We start from the raw sequence: 20790 nt of genomic DNA, 5'->3' as shown, positions 1-20790 counted from the left end.
CTTTTAAGATTCTCTCTTTATCTTTGAGTTTTGCCAATTTGACTATAACATGTCTTGGAGAAGACCTTTTTGGGTTGAATACGTTTGGAGATCATTGAGCTTCCTGGATCTGAAGACCTGTGATTTTTCCTATACCTGGGTAGTTTTCTGCCACTATTTTGTTGAATATGTTTTCAATACAATCTCCTTTTTCCTCCCCTTCTGGAATACCCTTGACTCGGATATTTGAGCAGTTAAGGTTGTCTGATATCTCTCTCAGATTTTTTTCAATGTCTTTGATTCTTTTTTCTTTTTTTTTTGTCTCCTTGTGTTATTTCAACCAGCCCACCTTCAAGTTCAGAGGTTCTCTCTTCAACTTCCGCAAGCGTGCTGATTAAACTCTCCGTTGTGTTTTTTATTTCGCTGAATAAGTTCTTCAGTTCGGCAAGTTCTGCTACATTTTTTTTCAGGACATTGATTTCCTTGTACATTTCCTCTTTCAGGTCCTGTATACTTTTCCTCGTTTCATCATGATGTCTAGATGAGTTTTCTTGTATCTCATTCAGTTTCCTTAGAATTATCACTCAGTCATTTCAAGGGCTTCTTGTTCTATAGGATCTAGAGCTTGAGATTTATTAACTTTTGGTGGTGTACTTTCTTGATTTTTTGTATTTCTGGCAGGGGGTTTCACAGTCCACAGGTTTGATACTATTGACTAACTAAGATGTTGCTGTGGTTGCCTATTTGGTATGGCTACCTCAGTGACTGCTCAGTTGGACACTAGTGCCTTGTGTGTATGGTTGCCTCAGGTCTTGGGCCTCTATGCGGAGCCACCTCTCTGGTCAGCTGGGACTCTGCCAGGCTGCTGGATCACGAGGCAGTACCACAGGGTGTGTGGTCTCTGCTGAGCTTCCACCTCCTGTGCAGGATTTCTCCCTGTCCCGTGCACTCTGGCCTGGGCTCCTGGGATGCACCGAGTCACCACAGAGCGTGTGGTCTCTGCAGAGCTTCCCTTTCCCCTACGGGATGTCTCCCTGCTCTGTGAGCGCTAGGCCAGGCTTGGGATGGAGCCGGGTGGCGGCAGTGAAGCCTTCCTGCTGCTGGATCACGCAGCGGCGGCCCCCCTACAGGCTGTGTTGACTCTACGGAGCTTCTATCTCCCTTGCTGGACGTCTCTGTGCTCCGTACGCATTAGGCTGGGCTGCTGGATCGCATGGCAGCAGTGTGGTCCCCGTGGAGTTCACGCCTCCCCTGCTGGACGTCTCCCTTCTCCGAGTGCACTAGGCTAGGCTGGGAATGGAGCCGGGTGGTGGCGGTGAAGCCTACCTGCTGGATCATGCAGTGGCAGCCCCACAGGGTGTGTGGTTTCTGCTGAGCCTCCGCCTCCCTTGCTGGTCGTCTCCCCATTCTGTGCGCACTGGGCTGAGCTGGGAATGGAGCCGGGTGGCGGCGGTGAAGCCTATCTGTTGGATCATGCAGTGGCGGCCCCACAGGGTGTGTGTTTTCTGCTGAGCCTCTGCCTCCGTTGCCGGACATCTCCCCACTCTGTGTGCACTGGGCTGGGCTGCTGGATCACGCAGTGGCAGCCCCACAGAGTGTGTCTTTTTCTAGTTTCTTAATGTTAAAGTTAAGCTTATTGATTTGATATTTATCTTTTTCTCATGTAAGCGTTTACAACTATAGATTTCCCCGAGAACTGCTTTCACTGTAACACATAAGTTTTGCTATGTTGTGTTTTAATTATCATTCATCTCAAGGTGTTTTATAATTTCTCTTATGATTTCTTTGACCTATTGGTTATTTAGGATTGGGTTCTTTAATTTCCATATAACTGTGAATTTTGCAAATGCCCTTCTGTTACTGATTTCTATTTTCGTTCTGTTGTGGTTGAAGAACATCATTTGTATGATTTCAGTCTTTTTACATTTATTGAGACTCATTTTGTTTCCTACATATGTTCTATCTTGGAGACAGTTTTATGTGCACTTGATAGAATGTGTATTCTGTTGTTATTGGATGGTATGTTCTATAAATATCTCTTAGGTCTAGTTGGTTGATTGAGTTGTTCAAGTCTTATTTCCCTTTTGATCTTCTGCCTAATTATTTCTTCTGTGATTGAAAAGAGGGTATTGAAATCTTCAAATGTTATTGTTGAATTGTCTGTTCTTTCCTTCAGTGTTGTCATTTTTTTGGTTCATGTATTTTGGGCCTCCATTGTTAGCTACATATATGTTTAAAATTATATTTTTCTGTTGGATTGATCTTTCATCATTATAAAATGTCATTCATTGACTCTGATAACAATTTTTGTTTTAACATCTATTTTATCTGATATTAGCATAGCTACTCCAGCCCTCTTAGGGTTTTTGTTTGCATAGTATGCCTTTTTTCTTCCTTTTACTTTCAACTTATTTCTACTTTTGCTGTTTATTTTCTGAGTAGTCAGTAATTATTGAGTGCTTGCTGTATACAAAGCTAAACCGGTTTTATCTTTGCCTTTTCTACTCCTTAAATCTTTCCATCTACTACTTCCAGCATTAGGAACATGTACATCGTAGTCTTGATATTTATGGAAAGAATCTAATGGAAAACTCATGCAGATTGTGTAATTCTTGTGAAAGCCATCCATAATTTTACAGGAACATGGTTGAACCCAAAGGCCTAATATTTACAGTAGTAACCACGCTTATATAAAATTTTGTGCATGTGTGTTGTGACCCCTTTCAGTTTATGAGTACTCCCGTATTCTCGTAGGAATGTAACCTTAGTCCCATCCCTTGGCAGTATTGTCTATGGTTAAAGTACCAGGTTGACAGTGGTGGAACCAAGGCTTGGAGATCTCAAGGATCATGCTCAAGCTGTGGAACTCCCTGGACCATGTGATCATCTCCAGCAGATCTGGGCTCAAGCCCCAGCTCCACTAACCACCAGGCCATATGCAAGACTATATTCCTCTTACCACTTTCATCCTCTGAAGAAAAGTGAGCAGATCCCATCTTATTTAAACCTACATCATTTTGTTATCCTTCTCAGTGCGATTCTTTGGAGACCCCAGCCCAGAGGGGCCTCAGGGACTATGACAAGGGTATTCTACTCACAGTATGACTTTCCCAAGTTCCGAAGTAGCTGTTGCATTTTGTTACTAAATGTGCTCCCCTTGCTGTCTTCCCTCTCTCTTTTAGAGAAATGGGACCGTGTTACCACCACGACAACCAGGAGGCCAGGAACGACCAGAGCTCCGGCATATCCTGCAGGTAACACAGCTGCCCTAGGAGGGCAGTAGGAAGGACTCTGTGAAGCTCCTTCTGGGGTAGCGTCCAAATGAGTGCCATGTAGTTTTAAGCCCCCATATGTGCAAAGCCAATGAAGGCTTCCATTTGAGCACTGGGTTTAACTTAACAGAGTGCATACCTGGCTGATCACCATGACTTTTTTTTTTTAATCAAAAGTCTTGCCTGGGGAATTTTCTTTTCTTTTCTTTTTTTTTTTGTCTTTTTCCGTGTCTGGCAACGGATCGCAACCCTCAGTGTCGCCCCCGGACCGGACCGGGACCGGCAACGGGATCGCAACCCTCGGTGTTGCCCCCGCTCCTTGCTCAGCCAGTGAGCGGGAACCGGTCTGTATGTGGGATCCGAACCCTCGGCGGGAGCGCCTCCACGCTTCCCAAGCGGCGCACTAGCACAGTGCGCCACCGGGCCGGCCCTTGCCTGGGGAATTTTCAAGAGAAAAATGCATTTGGATTTCTTCCCTTTTTCAACCATTTCATATTCTACAGTCAGGGAAGATATACTTGTTTAGGTTTTATGAAGCCCATCAAACCTTTCCTTTAAGCAGATGGAACATTTTGGAATGTCATTTATTTTACAGCCTCATCTTTTAGTAGTGGGTTCTGGAACTCATTGCTCCTTTTTTGCCCTAGCGGGCCAGTGCAGGGATCTTGGTGTTACACCACCATGCTCTGACCACCTGAGCTAACCGCCCAGGCCCCCATACTCCTCTGTGACTCTTTCCTGTAGTTGTGTGAGCCTTTCTCCAGATGGGCCATTTTCCCATTCTCACATCTTCACTGATGTAAAGAAAAACTTGGCCTAGGGGACTCAGTCAGTGCTCACGTCCAGCACCCTGTTACCAGTACTTCAGGGGCGTGCTTGTTCATCCATTTCCAGGCTCCTTGTGGCTCCTTCAGAGATCATCAGACAGTTTTGGAGAAGTATCATATGTAATTTCCAGTTTATACATGATTGTCTAGGTAATACCTGCAAACAGGGCGTACACTGTTAAAACGGTCCACCTGCTGGCCTAAGCAAAGCATACTTAGGAATATAAATTAATTGAAAAAAGTGGAAGTATACTGCATAGTCAGAAAGCAGTAACTTGCTCCGTCCTGTAGGTATTTTCATCATCAATGTCTATATACAGAGTCAGATTCTATTTTAAGTTTTTGTCTTAATTCAATTGTTTGTACTGAACAGTTGAACCCACAGGTGTTTTGCTTTTTTTGGAATCTTGTACCCAGTTGTTAATCAGTTGGCTATTTCCTTTATGTTTTGGGCCCGCTCAAGGTGGTGAATTTGACTTGGCTGATGCTCTGGATGAGCGAAATGATGGCCACAGGAAACCGAATGCAGGAGGAGTTGGAGGAGGTAAGTCCTCACCGGTTGAAGCCTCTGGCCAGCTCTGTAGCTCCGTGGTTGGGTTCTGTCTCATTAACTACACAGCCCACAGAGCCATTCCAGCCTGGCAGAGCTGGGGTACTTCAAGCCACAGGAGAACCCTGAAACAGTGGGTCTCAGACTTTTTGGTATCAGAAATCCCCAAATTACTGAGGATCTCAAGAGCTTTTGTTTATGTGGGTCATGTGTATCAATATTTATCATCTTAGAACTTAAAACTGAAAAAACTCTATTATTTAATCTAAAATGAACAACACTATACCCATACCTGTTAACATAAACAGCACATTTTTATGAGAAATAACTGTGCTTGGCAAGACAAAATATAGTGAGAAGCGTGGCATTGTTTTCCAAGTTTGCAAATTTCTCTAATGTCTGCTTGTTGTTTGGTTGAGGTTTGTGAAGAAAATCTGGCCTCCCACAGATATGAAGTTGGGAAAGCGAGGAATATTTAATAGACTTTTCAGATCATCGTGGGTATTCTTCTTTGAAAAGACATCAAAACTCAACTAGTGGTGGTTTCTGTGGGTCAAGGACAGTGTGGAATAGGAAACTGTATCAGTGAACTTCTGACACTCGGTTCCACTGAATCCCATGGGGCTCTCTGGCCCTTTCAATGGGTGTTTTTACCTATTCATAGTTTTGTAACACTGCACGTTGGTCATTTGGAAAATATCGGTGTCCTGAGGATTTTTGAGCTTCCAACTGATGCCACATTCCATTTTGCAAAACCGAAAGTCACGGTTGTCAGTATCGCCACCTGTCTCATTAGGAAGTCTTATTGGGAAGCTGTTAAACTCACAGTGGTGGACATAGGCTTTTCAAAATTCTAATTTTTACGTGGAATTTTATCATTGGCAACAGATACCATCAGTGGTTTTCCTTGAATTGATGGGCTCATTTCATTCATTTTAAAGAAAATATCTGTCAAATATTCAAGTTGGCAGAACCATCGTTCATCCGTAATTCATTCTGTCTAGTGAAAGTGGTCTTCTGGGACACACAGCAGCTAGTACAACTTAGAACTGGAACAATCACACAGGTGCTTTTGTGAATCGGCTATAGTACTTTGGAGTGTTTTAAGCATGCTTCCCACTTCATCACACAGAGTATTAAAAGACATGTACTCAATGTTTGAGCTATAATTAACAGTTCTCTGCTTCCTTGTATTAGTTTTCTATTGCTGCATAACCAATTATCAGAGACTTAGCAAGTTAATGCAACACCCATTTATCACCTCAATTTCCTTTGGGCAGGAGCTTGGGAACAGCCGGGTGTTCTGTGCAGGGTCTCATGCACGTGCACTCAAAGTGTTGACCAGGGCTGGGGTCTCATCTCAGGTTAAGCCAAGCTCCCGTGGTTTTTAACAGAGTACATTTCCTTGCAGCTGTGGAAGTAATGGCTGCTTCCTTCTTCAAGACCATAAGAGAAAGAGAGAGACGCAGAGAGAGGGGGCGGAGGGGGGAGAGGAGAGGAGGGAGAGACTAGCTCTTGCTTCTTGTGTTCCACAGGGCAGGCACGCCAGTGGCAGGCAAGCTTGGGGCCCTCTTAGAATTCTGTCTACCACGTTCATAAAGGACATTCTTAAACGGAACCGACAATCATTTTCTGTGAATGTTGGGCAACATTAAATAACAGGTTTCTTGTTGCTGAATTTATTTTCTTTGTCATTGAAATGAGAATTTTATTTTCTCCAGGTTTGTCCGACAAGGATCTTGAAGACATACTAGGGGGTGGTGATTACAAGCCTGACAAGGGTAAAGGTAGGAGCCTTGATTTGTCCAAACACGCGCCTTCGTCTGCTTAAGAACGCGATGACCCAGTAACCATCTCAGTGAACGTCCTTCCCACACGTCCCAGCCTGCCAGTTGGGGTTCACTTGGAATGATGTGGGCTGTACAGCTCTAGGGGGCGATTTATAAGCCAGCGTGGAAAAGCCACACAGTTTCCCAGAAGTTCTCTGAGCCCGGGTGCTGCACGGGCTAATGTGTCCCTACTGGTAGAAGGCGGGCCAGTGATGGTAACTGAGCACTAGAGCCTGTCTCTTGGAGGGGAAGGGCAAGCTCATCACGACGTGCCCATTTTAAGAGACCGTAGCAAGTCAGATATCTTTAAAAATACCTTTTTATTTTGAAATAGCTTAAGACTCACAAGAAGCTGTAGAAAATAGTTCAGGAGAGTTCTGTATCCTCTCACCCAGCTTCCCCCGATGAGAATACCCTACATGACCACAGCACGTTGCCGAAACTGGCAGGTTGGCGTTGGCACGATCCTGTGACCTCGGGTGCAGGCCTCATTCAGGTTTCAGCAGACTCTGCATGCATTTGGGTGCGGGTTTGTGTGTGTGTGTGCAGGTCTATAAGATGTTGTCACATGTAGATTTGTGTGACCATCCCCACAGTCAGGAGGCAGAGCTGTTCCATCACCACAGAGACACTTTCTTGTATTACCCCCGAATAGTCATGTCCTCTCCAAGACCAGATATTTTTAGTCCCCCACCCCACCAAAGATTTAAGCCTTTCATCATGGTATACATCAAAATCTGTTCCTGAGACTGGAGGAGAGGTTAGCCAGACTTGATGTGGCAAGACAAGTCAGTGTTGTAACTTGTGACTGTAACTAGTTACTGCTATAGCTCATGGTTATCACCTGTGATGGTTTTAACTTGTGGTTGTACCTTTTGTCATAGCAATCTGGTATGATGGTTAGTTGTGATGGTTGTGACTCTTTGGTTGTAACCTATTGTGATGGCAAGTCGCTACAGCAGGTTGTAAGTCTTAAAGGTTAAGGGCACATCTGACTGTAACCCTGACACGCTCCCCACAGTCCTGGCTGTTGTACTTGCATTTACTTATTTCTTGCAAGGACTGTGGGCCTTTCATATGGGAACAGTGTTCTCTTCTGATTAGAGGATACCATCGTTGAATTTGTCCTTCGTGACACCTCCCTAGACAGTGTCATCTCTAGTAAAAAGCCCTAAAAACCTCTAAGTGAAACTCACAGTTGTCAGGGGAACATGGAACATTTAAAGGGCAAACCCAGCAAATTAGCCAATTACTCCTAGGTGACAAATGGTATTTCCAGATGGCAAGACGAGGGCAGTGGTGGCATGTGGAAGACGCACACGGAGGAAAAGTCTGAATGACACGCCGGGACTTTTCCTTATTAAAAGTACATGTTTTAGCAAGGAAGAAGTGTTAGGGAATTCTTTAATTAGGCTCATATTTGAACTTTTCTTGTAAAGAAAGAATAATCAATTGTTAGCTTACGATATACCCTGTGTCATGATGGGTGTCAGAAGATAAGGGGATCCCGACAAAAAGGACAGGTGTGAACCTGAAACCTGCCTACGATAAGCGCACAGTGGCATTTGCAGACATGCGTGCTAATGTGTGAGCGAAGATCAGACATCACGGTTAAATGCATCATGATCTTCAGCTTAAGAAGAATCCTAATTAATGCATTTACCAGCTTTGATTCTTGGGCACATAGACTCAGCTGTTCTTTGAGTGTATTTCTGAAATATGTTATCTGTTATGTATTTTTTTTCTCATGAAAACATTTTTACTGGCTTTGTAGAAGCCCCATATTTTGTCTGTAGGTGACAATAACAGTCTTTCATCAACAGGTCCTATTGCCTTTCCCTAAGAGGGTGGCCTGTCAGCCCATCTCCTCTGCCCTTCCTCCCTTACTGCCCAGTCTGGACTCTGATTGCCTCCTGTTTCTGCCAACAGTCTCCTCCTTTCCCTAGCACTTGGACTGACAGAAACTTGAGGCCAGTAAGTTTCAGCTCTTCACTGGCCACCCCCCACCCCCCGTCATCCACACCCTAGTGCACGCAAGACTCTACTCCCACTGTGAGTAGAGTGACTTCCTGGTGGCCACAGCCCCCTGCCCTGTGTGACCTCCACACATTCGACTGGGATGATCGCCTTAACATTCTTTCTTCCTAGGCCCTTCCTGAGTCGTTCACTGGTCTCATTCACTGCTTCTTCTGAAACGCTGTTGCCTGTCGGATTTATGTCCTTGGGTGTGCAGTTCAGTATGTCACTCTCTTCCAGCGGGAAAGAGAATGGTATTAGGAGCCACGATCTGAGCGCGTTCATTGCTTAGCGGGGTATCGCTACTTCTAGACTGTGATGTTTCATGTTAGGTGTCGACTTGACTAGATTCAGGAATACCTAGAAACCTGGTGAAGCATTGTTTTGGGGTGTGTCTGTGAGGGTATTCCCAGAGGTGAGTGGACGGGGTGGGGAAGATCCACCCTCATATGGGTGGGCACCATGCAATCTGCCGGGAGCCTGGAGAGAACAAAAACACAGAAAGGTGAGTGTGTCAATTTCCCTCTCTGCTGAGCTGGGAAACACTCTGTCCTGTCCTTGGACAACAACTCCAGGCTCCCCAGCTTTTGGCCTCCAGGACTTATACCAGCACCCAGCCCTCCACTGGGTCCTAAGGCCTTTGGTCTTGGACTGAGAATTACACCATTGGCTTTCCTGGTTGTGAGGCTTTTGGACTTAGACTGAGCCACGTGACCATCATCCCAGGGTCTCCAGCTTGCTGATGACCCGTTGTGGGATTTCTCAGCCTCCATAATCATGTGAGCCACTTCCCCTAATAAATCCCCTCCTATATCTATATCTCTGTTGTTCTGTCTCTCTGGAGAACCCTGACTCCTGCACTAAGAAGGCATAGGTAGGAAATAGCTAAGAAATATGTGTATATATACTAACTCATGTGTCTTAGTTCAGGCTGCTATAACAAATTACCATAGAATGGGTGGCTTAAACAACAGAAATTTCTCATAGTTCTGGAGGCTGGAAAGTCCAAGATTAAGTCGTGAGTAGATCCAGTGTCTGAAGGTTCTCATCCTGGTTTGCAGATGGCTGTCGTCTTCTTGTGTCCTCACATGTTGGACAACAGAGAGGGGGGCATGCTCTGGTGCCTTTTCTTATAAGGGCCCTAATTGCATCATGAGGGCTCCGTCGTCATGACCTCCTCACTTCCCAGAGACCCTACCTCCTAATACCAACACATTGGACGTTAGGATTTCAACAGAGTCATTTGGGGGGTGGGGGTGGGATACAAACATTCAATACATAACACCACATATATAAACATCTCTGTAATTATTTTTGTATTTAACCATCAGTAGTTATCGTAACGTGAGCGTGACTTCATGCTTGTCTCCATCTGTAATCCAGTGCCAAAAGGGTTATCCTGGTCTCCCTTTCGTGCCTGCCTGTAACTTCCCTCTCTGATGAGAAGCCTGGCTCCTCCTGCATGTCACCCGTTTACTTTCTGGAACAATTCCAGCACAGAAGTGTTAGAACTGTTAACCTGTAACCCTGTGAGAGACAACTGTACCAACTGGAGCCTGGATTTATGTTTCGTTTTTGTCTTTACCTTACCGTTTCCAGTCAAAATACTGCTTTCCAAAGTTACTTAGGTCAGCTCCTTTCCCCCATCATCCCTTTCAGACAGGTATGCCGTGTGTTTATAATGGAGTTCAATTCAGTTGTCATAGTCTGCATTCCAGCTTGGTATTCCCCCACCCACCTAGTTGATGTTTTGTTTTGTTCTTTTGCTTGCAGAAAATATTTTTTACATTTCATGTTTGTTTATTTATTTATTTATTATTGGTTATGAATATTGATGGGGTACAAAGCAAATTGTCACCACATGTGCCTAAGATGTGATGGCCCGATCCATACTGGCAGCATGCTCATTACCACAAATTGTGATTATACCCCGTGTCCCCCACCCAATTATCCCCACAATTATCCCTGACCTCCCTCCCCATGCTTGCAGAAATTTAAGTTCACTCTTTGTGATGTACAGTTGTACGCGTTTTGACAAATGCATGGAGTGATGTGCCCACCACCCAAGTACCATATGGAACAGTCCCATCAGCATGTAAATTGTTCTGTACAACCCCTTTACAGTTGGTCTTACCCCCTCCCTCAACCCTAATCTATTTTCTGTTAGTACAACCACTGATCTATTTACTGTCTCTACAGTTTTGCCTTTTCCAGAATGCCATATAATTGGAATCATACTGTATGTAGACTTTTCAGACTGGCTTTTTTCACTTAACAATATGCATTTAATGTTCTTCCATGTCTTTTCATAGTTTGGTAGTTTGTTTCTTTGTAATAATGAATATTATTCTGTTGTATGGATATATCACTGTTTATGCATTCATTCACCTATTAAAGGACATCTTGGTTGCTTCCAGTTTTGGGTGAATATGAATGAAGCTGTTAAGCTGTCTTCCAAAGTGGCTGTACCATTTTACATTCCCATGAGCAATGAATGGGAGTTCCTGTTGCTTCACATTCTCATCAGCAATTGATACAGCGTCACTTCTTGGATTTCAGGCATGCTAATAGGTGTGTAGTGGTATCTCACTGGTGTTTTCATATGCATTTCCGTAATGAGAACTGATGTTGAGCATTTATTTTTCTTATTTTATATTTTTCTTTGATGAAGTCTGTTGGGGTATGGATAAGGACTGATTGGCCAGTGGCATGAGAGAGCTTTCTGGGATGATGGCAATGTTCTATATGTTGATGGGTTCTGGGTTTTGTAGATTTTTTTGCTCAATTTAAAATTTGGGTTGTTTGCATTCTTATTGTTGACTTTATGAGTTTTTCATATAATCTGGATATAAGCCCTTTATCAGGTATATGATTTTGCAAATATTTTTCCCAGTGTGTGGGTTGTCTTTTCCTTTTCTTTAAGGTGTTATTCACAGAATAAAAGTATTTATTTCGTATAAAATTCAGTTTATACATTTTTTTCTTTTACAGATTATGCTTTGGTGTTTAAGAACATCCCAAGTTATGAAGACTTATTTTTTGTCTTCTAAGAGTTTTATAGTTTTATTCCTTAAATTTAGGTCTTTGCTCCATTTTGAGTTAATTATATGAGGGTACTTTTAAAAGTTCATGGAAATATTTGTATCTTTTAATTCTATTTTTGCAGACTTTTTGAAGTACCCTCATATATGGCATGAGAATAGGGATCCAAATTTATTCTTTTACGTGTGGAGATTCAGTTGTCCAGGCACCATTTGTTGACAAAACTATCCTTTCCCCTATTGAATAGTCTTGGCTCCTTTGAAAATCAATTGACCATAAATATAAGGGTTTATTTGTGGACTCTCAATTCTGCTCCTTTAATCTCTCTGCTTGTCCTTCAGCCAATACCAGACTGTCTCTGCTGGGCGTGTGTTTAGCTTCATGGCAACCAGGGCTATGTGGAGAGTTTGTCAAGCCCTCTATGGTCCTCTCACCTCCCCCACCTCCCTACCTCCCTATCAATTCCCTAGCTAGTCGACTGTGTTGGTGGTTTTCTCAGGCAATCCTCCAAGTCAAGCGGGTCCCCTTTGGCAGCTGCAGCACGATTGCTGGGTTTTGTGGTCCAGATTGAACTACCTGCAGAAAGACCTGGGGAACGGGAAACGTGAGCAGCCCAGGGCAAAAATGCCACAGCCTCAAGCTGTTCTCATTGAAACTAAATTTGTTTTCTGAGATGGCTGCCTTCGACTTTTTGTCCAGGTTTATAGTTGCTTTTTGAGGAGAGAATTTGTTAACCTTTTCACTTTCTCGTGCTGGAAATCCTCTCCCCTGGTGTCTTTTGAATCTGTAATATTCTTTCTCTTTATCTCTCCCCAAGCCCAGGTCCTCATCACCTCCCTGAGGGTTATTACCTTAAACTCTTAACTGATCTCCTTGCTCCAGTCTGTCCCCCTGAGCAGCTGCCAGAGAGATCCATCAACATGAATATGATCATGTCACTTGTCTGTTTAAAACTACTGCCTAATAATGAAAAGATAAAAAGCCCAATTAAAAAGTAAGCATAAGATTTGAATAGACAGTTCACAAAGAAAGTTATATAATGTTCAAAATCATTATTCTTTGGGTAAATGCAAATTAAAGCCACAGTGAGGTAGCACAGCACACCCACCAGAACAGCTAGAATTAAAAAGACTGACGATGTCAAATGTTGATGAGGATGTGGAGCAACTGAAACTCTTCCACACTGTTGGTAGGAAAGTAAAGTTACTTACAGAACTGAACATAGGCTTACCTAGTGACCCAGCAGTGTCATTCCTATTGAGACAATTAGACCTATTCCCCCCCCCCCAAAAAAAAAAAGTCTTATAAAAGAATGCTCTTAGGAACTTTATTTGTAATAGCAAAAAATAAAAGCAGAATGTGGAGGTATCAATAGGAGAATGGATAGCCAAATTGTGATACATTTATTTGTTCATACAGTGGAATGAATTGCTGACACTCACACAGCATGGACAAACGTCAAGGACAATATGCTGACTGCAAAAAGCCCAGTATCCCATGAGCCCAATCATACGAAGTTCCAGTGCAGGCAGAACTTATGTATAATGATAAAATGAGATCTGTGGCTGCTGGGGTTTGGGGCATGGATAAGGATTGTGTTGTGGCATCTCATTGTGCTATTTCATGAGGGAACTTTGCGGGGTGACAGCAATGTTCTGTGTCTTGATGGGGGTCTGGGTTTCATAGGCATGTGCATTTGTCAAAAGGTACAGGTAAGATTTGTGTATTTTGCTATATGTAAATTTTACCTTAAAGGAATCAAAAGCAAATATGGAACTCCAGATAATATGTTGACGTGTACTAGTGTCTGTCACTTAACTTTGAAATGCATCACAAAAATAAGATAGATTGATGGATGGACGGATGGCAAAGCTAATAATGCAAAATAACCATACTCAGAATCCAGAGGGTGGGAGTACGGGTGTTCGTTGTACAAAGTTTTCAGCTTTTTGTATGTTTGAAATTTTTCTTAATCAGATGTTGGAGAAAAAAATGTAAAGAAGCAGTAAGAGCAACAACAGAAGCCTCTTTAACGGGTCCCCAGTGCCTACAAGATAAGGTCAAGCCCCTCAGTCTGGCGACAGTCTTCCGCCCTAGACCACCAGGCTGCTGTCCTCTCCACACATGCAGAAAGGCCAGTCGGTCTACATCTCAGTGGCTTCACGTGCTTTTCCTCCCACCCGCTGAGTTCCCACGCGTGCTCCAGCAAGTGCGACGCTGCTGTCCCTTAAGCCGCACCTCCAAGATCCCTCCCTCCCAGGGGCCCCTCCCCTCTGCAGCCCTGCGGCCACCTGCCCCCCTCTGTCCTGCAGCATGACTCGCTCTCCTGCCCCTGGGCTCTTCTAGGACTTCTGTCATCCTGCTGGTAGGGGATGGCATGTGTCATCCGAGTCTCAGCAGGTCGCCCTTTTCTTTTTCACTCCTGCTGGCCTGGGCTTCCTGAAGCAGGCTTCTTTTCCCCTGGTGGCCCCGACACCCCTGACAAGCTTGCTGAGCCTGGCCTTGCTCTCGGGCCGTCTGTCTTCCCTCTGTCCCCGTGAAGGCAAGAGGGACACTTGATTGGTGAGGCGGGGGCCCGTCTCTGGGCCACGTGGGTGGCTGGCTGGGTAGGGCGTGCTCTGCTGGGAGGTGGGCTCTATCTGGTCCGCAAGCACAGCTTCCCCCAGGCGAGCTGCGGGTGCAGGGGGTGAGAGGAGAGGAGGGGGGACAGGAGAGGTAGCAGGAAGCCGTTGTGTGGCCTCAGGCCATGTCCTCGTACTCCTTGAGGGCACCCGTGTGCTTGTCCAGCCCCTTCATGAAGCAGACGCCTGACCTTGACCTTCCTCTGGCTCCCTGCGTCCCTTCTCAGTTGGTGAAGAAGCTGGAGGGGAGGGGCTGTCGGTCACACCCCCAGGTCACCCTCACTGTCATATGGGTCCGAGAACTCTTGATGAGTGGACACAGGAACCTGGGGCGGGAACTGGGGGAGGCTGCAGGTCACAGCTCACCGTCCCCACGGGGACGCCGCCTCGTGCTTATCCAGGGTCTGTCCAGGGCAGGGTCTGCCTCAGTGGTCTGGACCTTTCCTGAACTTCTGGGTCTGCTCAAAGCTGGAGTTTTGGTGACCAGCGCCTTCAAGGGGCAGTCCCCGGAGCTTCGGATGGCAGGGAGTGCACGGCTCCAGGGTGGGCCTTTCTGCTGCCTCCGGTGCAAGCCCTCCCTGCAGTGCAGACAGCGCCAGAAGACGAGCCCCACCTGGAACTTTCCTTCCGGCTCTCAAGCTGAGACTTGCTTTGCTGCTCCCAGCACTTCGCTGCTCTGACCCCCTTCTTTGGGTCGCCGCCTCCTGCCACCGGAGCAAGTGGCCCACGCGCTGGGTTCACCTGGTCACACGTCGCTGGCCCGTCACTTGTGTGGGCTCGTGGGGCAGAAACACCGCCTCGCTTTTCTTAGTCACAGACAGATGACTGTGAAGATGTTAAGTGAAACGCTGAGCACGTTGTTACCCCCAGGTGGCAATTTTAAAGGCCAAAAGTGTGCAGTTCTTAAAAACTGGGACAAGCATCAAAACCCCTCCTGCTAAAGAGATGTGAACAGTCTGTTGCAGACGTGTCTGTGTCATACACGTAAGCTGTCTGGAGATGTCCCCAAGTGTGAAATATGAATGCCCCTCCCCCCCCAGCTCGCAGGGATAATGGAGATGTTACATGGGTCAGTTGGTTCCCTCCAGTGCAGCCCGTTGGTCCCCAGGAGAAGGCCGCGGGCGGGAGCCTGTGTTCCCGATGTCCTCGTGGCTTTCGTGGCGCACGTCCCTCTGCTCCACACTCGCCTGACAGGAGCCCAGACCCAGCGCTGCTTCTGGTCTTCGCGTCTTCATGTGTTTGTCTGTCTGTCTCGTGTTATCCCCACAGGAAACTTCACTTAGGCCTCTGTGCTCGCTCTGCTGGGAACCACCAGTCTTCTGGCATCTTCCAGGCCCCCATGGTTCCCTACTGAGTCTTTAATTTCTTTTTTAATTGGGGAAAATATATATAGCATAAAGTTTACCACGTTCACTGTGTTTAAGTGTACAGTCCAGTGGCATAAGCACGTTCCCAGGGTTGTGCAGCTGTCACCACCAGCTGTCCCCAGAACGCGTCCATCTCCCCAAACCGAAACTCTGCCCCATGAAACACCAACTCCCCCTCCCAGCCCCGGGTAAGTTCTCTTGGACTTTGTGTCTTTAAGAATTGGACCTCTCTAGGGACCTCACGTAAATGGCATCACACGGTGTTTGTCCTTCTGTGAGGGACTTACTGGCGTAGAGGCTTCAGGCTTCCTCTCCGCTGGTGCGGTAGCATTTCGTCCCTCTGTAAGGCTCAGTGACACTCCATTGTATGGATGGACACATTTGGTTTGTCTGTTCTCTCTACTGGGTCTTTGAAGAAAACCTTTCTCTTCCATTTTCATTGTATTTGTAGTCACTGTCTTGAAGTATCTGGATCATGATCCCTTAATCTTATGGACTGAGTGTTTGTGTCCCCAAATTCATATGTTGAAGCCCTTAATCCCCAGTGTTTGGAGGTGAAGCCTTGGGGAAGTCATTGGAGTTAGAGGAGGTCGTGAGGGTGCGACCTCGTAATGGGACCAGTGCTTTTATAAAAAGAGACACCAGGGCCGATCCCGTGATGCACTCGGGAGAGTGCAGGGTTGGGAGCGCAGCGATGCTCCCGCTGTGGGTTCGGATCCTATATAGGAATGGCCAGTGTGCTCACTGGCTGAGCGCGGTGTGGACGACACCAAGCCAAGGGTTGTGATTCCCTTACCGGTCACGAAAAAGACAAAAAAAAAAAAAAAGGAGAGACACCAGAGAGATCTCTTTTGGGGACCTATTTCCATATTCCTCTCAGCTTTCATAACATGTTAAGGGCTGTTTCAGATGTGAGGAGTGGCCCCATGGTCCTGGTGTTCTGCAACGTGAAGAGACCCCCTCCCTCCCTCAGACCGTCCCCCTCTCCAGACACACCCCGGATCGTGGCGCCATCACAGCGTTTTCTCCAAGGTGGGCTCCTTGTTGGTGTCTTGGGAGCTTGGCATACGGAGTGGGGTTGTAGGTCCTGTGTCAGACTGGGGCAGGGCACCCATCGTGTCGTCTAGAGGGTGAACATTCTCATCCCTGAGGTGGGGAACGGATGAGGTCTGGGCTGTGGGAACTTTCTGGAACAGTGAGGAACACCGTCCCCAGTGGTCAGCCCAGGCAGCTGTGTTTTGGCAGATTTTTTTTTCAGTTCGGTTTGACTTGGTAACTATGGGTCATCTGAAGCAAGCTTTTTCTCTTTGTCTATTGATTAAAAAAAAAAAAAACTTTAAAATTTTGCACGTCTGCTGCCCCTTTTTTTTTTTAAGATCGTGAAATACATTTAAAAAATACATAACAGCCCAAGCTATGTCTGACACTTGCAGACATCCTTAAATACTTGAACATCTTCCCCTGGCAGTTCCAGATATAATCTTCCTGCTGTTAAGTGACTCTCATGCCCTTGGTGACCAGGTGTCCCAGGTGCTCACCACGTCAGAGAATGGCAGCTCGGTGTGTGCCTGGCATCCCTGCCTCCCCAGGTGTGTGGCTGCTTGGCCATGTGCACCGTCATCTTTTGTATCTGAGATGCCAAGGGTCTGACAGTTGTGTTGGCGACAGGGCATTCACAGCTTCCTTGCTGATGTCAGGCCTCCTGTCTTCCAGCCTCTCCAGAGCTGTGGTGGCCACCAGAGCTCTAGCACTCCTTACAACGCAGTGGTCGCTACAGCCACAGGACTCCCCGTAGCTGTGGTACCTGCTGTGGTGATGGTCACGATTGCTACGGTGGCAGTCCCTGTAGTTAAGGCAATTGCTAGAGCTGTGGCAGTCTACACAGCTATGTCTATGCACAGGTATATACACTCAAAGCAAATTGCAGCTGAGGTGTGCTGTACGGGGCGGGCGTATTTCTGGTATAATAGAGGGCTACTGTAGTCTCTTTGGTATATAACTGTGAACTCACAGGGCAGGTGGGGACACAAACCATACTGTCCTAGACAATGAAGATCCTGCCAATGACCTGTGAATAGCCTCTGTGAGCTGTCTCTCCCTCTTTGAGTTGTGGGAAAGAGAGGTGGATAGATTTGTATGGGGCTTCCATATTTAAAGCTCTTTAAAGAGTATATGAAAAATATTTTTTGTTCCACCATCTGGGAAGAGTCACTTTGGAATATGTGCTTGGAGTACGTTTTCGATGCGTAAGTATACGTTTATAAATATTTGTCTCTTTTTTAATAAAAATGGGATCATGCTGTCCTTTTAAAACCAGTTTTTTATTCCATAACACTCTAAATATCTTTCTCTGCCATTAAAGAGAATCCTAAGACATCATGTCACTGCCTACATGTTTTGTTATACCATAACGTATTTAACCAGGACCCTATTTTTGTACAGTAGCTTTTTGCTGTGATGAACATTGTCATAGCCAAATATGTACAACCTTGTTTCTGCCAGATAAATTCCTAAAAGTCAGACTGTTGGGTCACAGGACGTGGATGTTTTTAAAGATGCGACTCTTCGAGTGGTACTGCCAAACAGTATTCCGTTAAAGTTGTACCAACCTCCGTGTTCATCACTAGTAAGTAAACAGGTGCCTGTTTTCTCAGCTCTCACCTCCACTGGGTACTACAGTTTTGCAATCTTTGCAGATTTGATCAGAGCAAATTTGCATTTCTTTGAATCCAGAAGAGGTGAAACACTTTATGTCTTATTAGATTCTCTTAATGTATTTTGTGAATTGCCTGTTTATGTCCTTTGCCCATCTTTCTGCTGGAGTCTGCATCTTTTCTTATTGACTTGTAAGGCCTCCTTTTCCATTAAGGATTAGGAAGCTCTTTTCTATATATTCCAAAACTGTTTTATTTATTCATCTGTTGATGAACCTTTGGGTTGGTTCCATTTTTCAGCTTTTATGAATAGCGCTCCTAGGAACATTTGTGTACAAGTTTTTATGTGAACATGAATTTTCAAGTTTCTTGACTATGCCTAGAAGTAGAATCGTTAGGTCATGTTGTAAGTTCATGTTTAAGTTTTTGAGGAGCTGCCAAACTGTTTTCCACAGCAGCTGGAACATTTTACACTCCAAATAGCCATGTGTAAGGGTTCCAATTTCTCCATATTGTTGCCAACACTTCTTTTTTTTCTTTCTTTCCTTTTTTTTTTTGGATTATAGCCATCCTAAAGGGTGTGAAGTGGGATTTCATTGTGGGTTTGGTTTGCATTTCCCTAATGACTAATGATGTCGAGCATCTTTGCACGTGCCTATTGGCCATTTATATGTCTCTTTGGAGAAATGTCTATTCAAGTCTTTGCCCAATTTTAAATTGGGTTATTTTTATTCTTGAGTTGTAGGAGTTCTTTATATATTCTCAGTACTAGTCCCTTATCAGATATACAATTTATAAATATGTTCTCCCACCTTTTGTGTTGTTATTACATTTTGTTATTACATTTTCTTGACGATGTCCTTTGAAGCACAAAATTTTTAAATTTTGACAAGATCCAATTTATTTTTTTGTTGTTGCTTATGCTTTCAATACCAAAGTTTTTACTTTTGATACAGTCTTTTCCATTTTGGGTTTTTGGCTTTAGGGTCATGTTTAAAAAGTCATTCCTTACCCCGAGATGATATCAATCTTGTCCTGAATTTTCTTGTGGTGCTTTTATGGCTTCATTCATTTTATTTTTATTGGGAACTTATTTTCGTGGATGGTATTGTATTGGATAACTTTATGTCATGCCAAGTGGTTCATCACTTATCCCAATAACATCATTTGTGCCATGTGCTTTTTGTAAAGGAACTGGGCTCAGCCTGTGCTCAGAGGAAGTGAGCAGAGCTCAGTAGCCAAACAGGGCTCAAAGCCATGACCTTAGCCTGGCTACCTCCAGTGGCAGGTCTGTGTGGCTGACGTCAGTCCCGGTTCATGCAACTGGAAGGGATACGGAATCCAGGGCGATCTTTATTTTCCAGCTGTTCTTTAGCCTCATAGTATTTTCACCGTACACACCCATCCGAGTAATGACTTGGAGGGGGAATCACATTTTTTGTCGTCTTCATAGGACAATGCTTCTTGCAATCACAGGTGGTCAGAGAGTCAGGAATTCCTAGGGATGTGTGAAGCATTGTGCTTTTGAGTCTTTCTGACAACCTAGGAGAGTGCCAGCCCTTCTCCGCACGTGTCCCTCGGGGGAAAGAAGGTAGGGGGCTCATAGCTCAGCAGTCACACAAACCGTGGTGTGCTAGTTGCTGCGGTCCTTGTGGCCGAGTATTAATAAGAGAAGAGAGACTTGGGAACACTCAGCTTCATTCTGCCTTGAGGGTGAAAGAAAGAATATGTCGAATTTCTCAGAGAAAGAGTCCAAAACCTGGAGATCTAGTGACACGAACACGTCAGCAGAGGGCACCTGCACGGGTGTTGGCTTTTACCCTTGATAGTGTCCGCCTCCAGCGCAGCACAGGGACCACTGACAGGCCAGCACCATTGGACGCCAGGTGCCCCCGGTGACCTCTCTGTGGACACGTGCGCGCACACCGTGACTGCTGTCTCCCTGTTGCTCTGCTTTCTCCAGCAGCAGAGATCGTGGGTTTTGTTTTGTTTTTACTGCTGGTGCTGCCTGTTCTGTAGATAACTATTCCTATCCAATCAGGGATCTTTACAAAATGCATTTAACTCGAGGATTCAGCCCAAGGTTGGGGACATAACAAACCTCATTTTCTCCCCCCTGACTTTTTTTTTTTAAAAACAGACTTTATTTTTAGCGCAGTTTTAGGCTCACAGCAAAACTGAGAGGAAGGTACAGAGATCTTCCGCACCCCGTGCGCTGCCACACGCACAGCCTCCGCTGCTCTGAACCCCCCAGCACGGCGCTGCACGAACCTGCGCGCCCCAGACTCTTTGATGAAGGAAACATCACAGCTTGTTGCCTCCCACCTCCCAGGGGCTGTCCCTGAGAACATAGTCTCCGTCCGTCCAGGAGTCTCTGGCCCTAGGGAGAAGGGCGACATGAAGGACGACCTCAGATCTCATTGATGTCCGGAAGTGGCCCCCGTGGGTTGTCAGGGACTTGCTGTCCGGGGAGGTTGGCGTGTGTATTTAGCTGTGTGCAGTGTGATCGCATGTGAAGAGTCGTGTGATCGCCACCATAGTCTAAGAACACTGTCCCCACAGGGGGGTGGGGTTTACTGGCTGGGGCCTGTCAGAGGTGGAATCACAAGGGCCAGCAGTGTCATCCACCTCGC

General features: G+C 45.6%; 1 protein-coding gene across 1 annotated transcript in view; it reads left to right on the top strand.

Moving 5' to 3' along the window:
- CD99L2 (CD99 molecule-like 2) overlaps positions 1-20790 on the top strand; it is a 53150-nt gene that overhangs the window by 23951 nt on the left and 8409 nt on the right. The window contains exons 3-5 of the mRNA XM_008588515.1: positions 3162-3233; positions 4542-4622; positions 6350-6415. Coding sequence (XP_008586737.1) covers positions 3162-3233; positions 4542-4622; positions 6350-6415 — 219 coding nt within the window. The remainder of the gene's footprint in view (positions 1-3161; positions 3234-4541; positions 4623-6349; positions 6416-20790) is intronic.

This window comes from Galeopterus variegatus, unplaced genomic scaffold (assembly GCF_000696425.1).
Source record: "Galeopterus variegatus unplaced genomic scaffold, G_variegatus-3.0.2 Scaffold4870, whole genome shotgun sequence".
Taxonomy (NCBI): Eukaryota; Metazoa; Chordata; class Mammalia; order Dermoptera; family Cynocephalidae; genus Galeopterus; species Galeopterus variegatus.
Note: the sequence above shows the minus strand (reverse complement) of the source record. Positions and strands in the feature narration are given on the sequence as shown.